The 7,499-nt window shown below is 39.1% G+C and overlaps 1 protein-coding gene and 1 pseudogene across 1 annotated transcript; one reads left to right on the forward strand and one right to left on the reverse strand.

Moving 5' to 3' along the window:
- Window positions 1-1,290: 1,290 nt before the first annotated feature.
- LOC138055224 (uncharacterized) lies at window positions 1,291-3,058 on the reverse strand. Its single transcript, XM_068901197.1, has one exon. It carries the CDS (start codon window positions 2,760-2,762, stop codon window positions 2,010-2,012), a length of 753 nt encoding a protein of 250 aa, XP_068757298.1. The 5' UTR covers window positions 2,763-3,058; the 3' UTR covers window positions 1,291-2,009.
- Window positions 3,059-4,007: 949 nt separating this feature from the next.
- On the forward strand, window positions 4,008-5,690 carry LOC138055225 (uncharacterized; annotated as a pseudogene).
- The last annotated feature ends 1,809 nt before the right edge of the window (window positions 5,691-7,499 follow it).

The following is a 7,499-nucleotide window of genomic DNA, read 5'->3' on the forward strand; positions in this document are numbered from 1 at the left end:
TATCCGACTTCGCCCGTTAAGATGGTCTTGAAGCTAGCCGCAGTCCCTTCATGTAAAGTGACAGCCCTTTTCCACCAGTAGTTTGCAATTCTATCGGGGCCCGATAGTTCATCATCATTATTATTATTATTATTATTATTATTATTATTATTATTAAACTGTCAACAAAAGTACAAATAACCTTGCAGCGCATGAGTATAGGCTACTAAAGGCCTCTTGTTTATTTCTTAAATGATAAACATGTTAATACACAGGAGCTGGTCCAGTCGACCGATTTCCAACGTTTTACGGGAATCGGTAATTTTACTGTGGCAAACGTGGAACAAACAAAAGTGTACGTGACAAACAAACGACCAGGCTGCCAAAAGACCGGAATTTTAAAAATGAACTGTAGGTAGACATTTGACGAAAATAATTTTGCATATCTTAATTTTGTGCGGGAGAAGATAGGTGATTGTGCGAGGAAAGAGATGGCGGCTTCTTTTAAGCTTCCATCTCTGACTTAAAAAAAGACGACGTGCATTTGAGTTTCCATAGTTGCCATAAAGTTCAGTAAAAATTAAAGAAGAGATTAAAAGCGGGACATTTGGGTCCGTTTATTTGGTGGATTTTAAAATTCGAGAAGTGCAGCGTCATGTTTGCATCAAGAAGTTAAAAGGTGAATCCCCTGCTTCAAAGCAACGCTTCGAGAATCACATTTGCTAGTGGTGTTATTGTTGTTAGTGTTTGGTCGGTTTTCTTTCTAATATAAAGCTATATAAGATTGAAATATCTTTTCTCGTGATCCGAGTAAATCAATTTCCTCTTACAAGTTGTTAAATTAGGAGACATAACGCTTTCTTATGACTGGTGACATTCGATTTTTTAAACACTTCAACCTCAGGGTTGACGTAAATGTTAATTTAGCATGTGTTATCGAGAAATAAAGCATTAGGCTTCATTACTTATACAGCTGTAAACTTTTCTCGAGACAGGTTAGGAAATGACCAGATAGTTTCGTTTTTGGATCATGTTCGCAAAAGGATAGGTTCTGCTTTGTTGACATTATGTTCAAAGTTTACTTTAAAGATGAATAAAACAGTGGAGTCTATCTAAGCGCTATGTCCTTGAAATGCTTAAATTCTTCATAGCAGGAATAGAAACGTTTTCCAGATTTGTTATAGTAGCTGCCCATATGTGGACCAAGCTTTTTCCGTTAACTCAAATACGTAAAAAAAGTGAATAATGTGATCCAGTGAACACGCGAAAAAGCGTGCAGAACGTCGCAAAAAAGAAAATAAACACGAATAATTTTCAGTGTATGAATTGGTAGCAACAATCTATGTTTTTCAAATCCATGTTTTACAAATCCAGTCCATATTTACAATATGCCAGACTGCTCAACTAGCCATCAAATACCATTATTAAATGCATTTCAACTTTGCATATAATTATGAGCGTCATTCAAAGTAATATACTTTTTCATTTGTTGCGATTTATCTTTGCGTTACAACCACTGCTCTCCTCGAATAGCTGTAGCTAACTGCGAGCAGTATATATTTTACTTTGTATATGTTTTTAAATCTTTAATAAACTTCAACTTGAAAATAAAAAAGTGTCCCTCTTCTTTGATTGAAGGCAAGGCTTCAACGAACGATCGTTAGAAAGTCCATACCGTCCGTTGAACGCCGCGCTTTCACCTAATTATTATAAATTAACATAATCACTGATTCAGCAGTTTGTATACTTGGAGACGTGTTTAATGTCTTATTTATAGCATTTAATTTCTTGTATTTTCTTTATATCATGACATGCAACCCTGTCTCATCAGTTCACTGTGTAGGACAGATGTTTCAGACGCGGTTTTGAGCCATGTGCATGAGGATCAGCCGAGGAAATTGACGGTGAACTCAACAAACTACCAACTAAGAAACATCCGGTTTAAAACCTTTCTCAAAGAAACGTATGTACAGTTGTTTTAGAATAGTACATTAGTAAAAGAAGAAAAACTTAACCATGTCCTTCGTGCACTACTCTCTGAGGTTTACGACTCCCATTATTCCTAAAATGATGGCGATGCCATTCTTTGCGATGAAAATGGATTCATCCTTCTTGTATTTGAAGACGATTACCAAACGAACAACAAGAAATACTAAATTTTCAAAAGCCATTTCAACGATATAACGCCACATTGCTGTACGTCGCCTTAGCTTCCCGCTTTCAAGATCGTTTTCGGCCATTTGCCAGGGCGACAGCAGAAAACTGATACACGCAACAACGATCATCACCACACCAAATTCTTTCGGGATGCCATAGTTGTGTTCTTTCTCATCCAACACAATGTCTAACATTTCAACAGCATCAAAGAGATCTACTACCATCTGGAAGCATAACATGGAAACAACCTCCTTGTAGTCTTTAACATCCTTTGCAGTGTTCAATAGCAACAACAGAAGAAGCGGAGTGAAGCAGAGCGCCATCTTCAAAATGTTTGGGCCCAAGGACTTGTCAAGACTGTCTCCGGCAGTTCCAAACACGATGCCAGTGCTTACAACCAAACCTACTACATATAAGCCCCAGACATAAAACAGCCTGCGAAGTTTGGCCTTATTGAACAGAATAAGAAAGAACCACGTTAGGGCTGAAGGGCCGTATGATAGACTTGTAGCATACCATTTCAAATCGTTCTTGTAAGTTGCTGGATACGAGGCAAGCAGAAAGCACTGGGCCAAGATAAGTCCAGCAAATATGAAGCGTCCTCCCCAAATGAAAAACGAGGCCATAATTTCGTTGCTGAACGTAGATGGAACGTTGAAAACAAAATTACTTTGGGGGTAAACATAAAGGCCAATCGACTTATCATGGCATTATTAGCCAATGGGGTGCCGCCACATAACTTGAAGGTAGGAATAAATGCATCCTGATCTGGGGTTTTCCCCAAGTGAATATAACAGAATTTTCTTCACAATAAACACGTGGGAAAGCCCCCTTCTCTGATGCGGCGCTCAAGAACAACGCATCACAAGTCTCTCTTTTGAGCCATATCGAGCAAGATAGATAGTCCTTGAAATGAATTTCGGCTTTTACCGCTTTAGCTTTGGTTCTGTAACCGATGACGGACGACCTTAAGGTTACGATTCCAAGAAACATGCCAGTGTTCACAGTGACGGGCTTGCCGAAAACGGGAATTCCCCTAAATTGACGTCAACTCAATAATAGGCCTTTTGCAATAAAAGATCACATGGTACAAAATCCGCCATGCTGGAGGGCAAGCTCATTATTATTCCCCCACTGGGACATTAAAACAAAGGCAAGACAAGCTTGACTGGTTCAAGTCTCTTTGTTTTAATGTCCCAGTGGGGGAATAATAATGAGCTTGCCCTCCAGCATGACGGATTTTGTACCATGTGATCGTTTGTTGAACCCGTTTATCAAAGCATCGAATCCCGAAAAAGCAAGTCGACCCAGAAGATGGTTTCATCCATCGCTGACATTTCATGCTCAGAAATTATCGATTTTGAAGACGAATTTCAATAGCGGTCCAACAAGCGATGCATAACGTTTGCTGTTACTGTCACTACTAATGTAAATGCATAAAAGTCGTAAACAACACTGGATGATACCAATTATGATCCCCTTAGCCGTGAAACCCCTCAGATAACTGGAACAATTTTAAGAAACTGCAATAATAGTGGCTGTGTATCATTGGTTAAAAAATTGATGCACTTACACAAGGTGCAAAGCACGTTTAGGTTCACATGGCAACTAGGTGGACAATTAGACATGGTTTAATACTTCGCTGGTTTGAAGCTTACAATAAAGTTATCATTGACGATCCTTTTAAATTTGTAAGTTGCATTCATTAATCTTCAAACGAGATGTTATTTCCGGAAATGACGCAATTTCCTAGAAGCGCGATTTCCCTAGCTTTTTCTCGGAAACAAAATCGGTGTTACGTATTTGCGTAAGCATAGACCGCTCATCATCTTGCACGGTGCTGGTCGTGCAGGTTGTGTTACTGAACGAGGCTGATTTGCAGACGTAATTCAAAACTCCCCTTTACGGACAAGGTTTCGATCGTATTCATGGCCTCCTGTTTGGTTTTTTTAGGAAGATTTGCCTTTTTGGCTTTGTATGCTCTCCAGACGTACTCGCTCACATCGTATCCTGCTGAGTACAGTACAAAAGCAATAATGCTTTCTATTTACTAGTCCTCCTTTTTGTTCCTGCTCTGGTCGTATGGTTTTGGATTATTCTATGGAACGAAGAAAATCTTCAGTGGTTATTCGCTGTTTGGCTAGCTTATGTCTGGATTGGATTAGTACCGTTGATAGGAACTATTTTTGGCGGTAGCGACCCAATCGAGAACAAGCTCGACAGTCAGATCTTCTTTGGACCAAATATTTTGAAGATGACTCTTTGCGCATCTCCGTTACTTCTGCTGCTTCTCTTAAGCACAGCCACAGACTCAATGTCTTACAGAGAGCTAACAGTGATTTTGTCCTTGCAAATAGCGATAGATCTTTTTGATGGCGTCGAAATGTTGGAGGTTATTTTGGGAGAAAATGTGGTCCTTCACAACATTCCAAGAAGCTTTGAAGAAGCCATCATTGGCATCGTTTGCTTCAGCTTTCTTCTTTCGCCGCTGCAGCTGGTGGAAGTAAAGATAGACGATGGCGATTGGAAATATCACAAGTGGACATCAATATCGCGAAAAACGATCCAGATTCTCGCTGTAAACGGTGTTTTCTTATGTCTTCGCTTGGTTCTGTTCTTAAAATATGGCAAAGATGCGTCCATCTTTATCGCCAAAAATGGCATCACAATTCTACTTAGCCTGTTTGAGATTTGTTCTACTTTAGAATGTTGCGGTTGCTATTAAAGCCTGAACATACACACTATTCTTAGCTTCTTAAAAAAAAAAACACTGTATGTTATGGACAACGGGAGAGATGACAGTTAGGACTGTTGTTAATTAGCGAACAACGAATAAATCGCTCTGAAGCGTTACGTGTTTCAGAAAAGGAGAAGGACTACCGCGGCAACGATGCCAACAGAAGAGTACAACTGGATTGATACAAAAATGATACAACACTATAATTTGCAAGAGCTTAACCGGCTGAACTGGTTAAAACACTACGCTAAATTTTACTGTACCGGTCCGTGTACGAATTGAGGTTCAGAACTTTCTTCGTCTTGATATTTGCTTAACAAATGTACCTTTACTTAGTATAATATTTGAGTCATTTAATGTTACTCGCTTATTATCAACGTTCGCTTTTGCTAAATAATCCGTATGTCGTGCGGCGGTGCCTTAGATCGATACTTGCACCATGATTATTGCACCGTTAGCCAATGGAAGGCACCAAATAACTTCAATGTAACAATGTATGATTTACCATCAATGAGTGTATTGTTTCTGATTCCTTCCATTCCCTATAAAAGGAATAATTTAACTACTGCATAATAAATAGGATTATCCAAAAAACCTGATACTTAAATGGGCTGTGTTCACTTTGCCTAGTTTACCCGTCCCTAAACTCGCCACGCAAAGCTTAACGTTAACTCAGACATTACTTCTACACAACACAAATCAAAGCTTCGTGACAAAAAAGTATCTGTTGAGCACTTTAATCTTCTTTAATTTTGCCCATCCCTTCCGGCTTTTGTATTAAGTTTGCTGTTTGATTCAAACCTTTGTTCAACGTTTGAAGTAGGGTGAGCAGTGCATATGAAATAGCTCACATATTTTTGTGGGGCAGTCTATGTTTCACCTTACACATAAGGATGGCGATATCTACTGTAGCCTTCTATTCTGTAGCGTCATTAGGTTACTTTTGCTCAACAGATTCGGTAGCTTGATTTCTTATCCAGGAAAACTGCGCGTAATGCTGTTTCTTGAATAACTTCGAGCTTTCTTTTATTATCGAATTAGGTCCAGTAGTTCATCTTGAAATCGATACGCTCTTAGTTTGCTGATCATAAGGAGACGATGCAGAGATTCAAAAGCCTTGCTCAAATCGGTGGACAAGATCTTAACAGTTTGTCGGTTATCCGGGCTGATTTCCGTGCTGCAATAAGTGATATCAGTGTTGTTCCGCAACAGTGGCGTTTATGATAGCAATAGGCCGTGATTCCGGGATGTAAGTGACTGTCAAATTGCTTTGTGATCTGATCGCTAAGGAGTTTCTCAAATACTTTACTGACCACTGGGAGGACAGTTATTGGTCTATAGTTTCCACTATTCTGGGGATCTTTTTTCTTGAAGACGGGCGTCCACTCACCCTTTTTCCAGTTGCTTAGCCATTGACAATTGGTAATACTGGCACGAGTTGTAAAGATTCGCCAATGGTAGAGCGAGCTTTGCTGCTCCGTATTTCAGTACCCTAGCTGGCAGATTGTCACACCCTGTTGCTTTCCTCGTATTAAGCGACTCTAGTGCTCTTCTGACTTATGATTCGTTTACTGGATTGGACTCGATCATTGGTTCTGAACTTCACATCACCCTCTCTTAGTTAATTCCATTGGTTCTGAATAATTCGCTGTTTGTATTTGCAGAACACTTGGATGGTTGTTTAGGTCACTCTCTGTGGAGTTTGTGGGTTGGTAGGTAACGGGGATTTGACAACTATGTCATCGAGGTTGTTAGAACGTCTGAAAGCAGAAAGGGTGAAAGGGGTGGGAATGTGAATATTTCGGTACATCGTTGGGAAGAAGCCAAAATGTGAAAGTTTTTCTGTTTTTTTTTTTTTTGAATGTTAGATGTGAAAGAACTAAGGGTAGAGTTATAGGTGACAACAAAAGGGACACGAACAGATGTGTTTGTGGAATTGGGCTAGGCTTAAGAACTGTACTGTATTGCGTTGTATAGCGTGAATACGTCGCATGTCTTGTTTGAGGAAAGAGAGATTGCAGCCACGTTTGTTAAGTTATTGCACAAGTTTATGAGAACGCGTAGACTGAAAGTATCGTCTGAAGAACATATGTGTCGTGAACGAAGTGCCAGAATAGCACTTTTGGAGTGTAAGGTGTGGCATGCAATGCAATTTAGAATTAGATTTAAGATACTAGTAATTACATTTAAAGCTATTCACGGGCTTGCACCAGAATATATCAACGATTTAATTGGTATTAAAAGTACATCGCCCTATTCTTTAAGATCAAACAATGAGTTTCTCCTTGAGTTGCCACGAGAGAGAACTAAGAGAATATTGGGCAACAGGGTTTTTTGTGCTGCTGCGCCAGAGCTATGGAACTCGCTCGTCATCAAAATTCGCAACAGTAGAACTTTGAACAATTTTAAGAAGACGTTAAAAACGCTTTTATTTAGGCTTGCTTTTGTACCTATGATTTAATTACAATTAGTTTTATTCACTTATTCATTTTATTTATTTGCAATGTAGCTATATATATATCTAGTTTTTATTGTAGGGTTTTACCTCATTTTATATCATTATACTTTTTAGTTTTTAATCATTGTAATGCGCAGGTGATCATATATATTCAAGTAACCTGTGCAA

The sequence above is a fragment of the Montipora capricornis genome, chromosome 7 (genome assembly GCF_036669925.1).
Source record: "Montipora capricornis isolate CH-2021 chromosome 7, ASM3666992v2, whole genome shotgun sequence".
Lineage (NCBI taxonomy): Eukaryota > Metazoa > Cnidaria > Anthozoa > Scleractinia > Acroporidae > Montipora > Montipora capricornis.

Excerpts from the sequence above, each read along its gene's own strand:
- LOC138055224 (XM_068901197.1), bottom strand. The coding sequence starts at position 2,762 with ATGGCCTCGTTTTTCATTTGGGGAGGACGCTTCATATTTGCTGGACTT.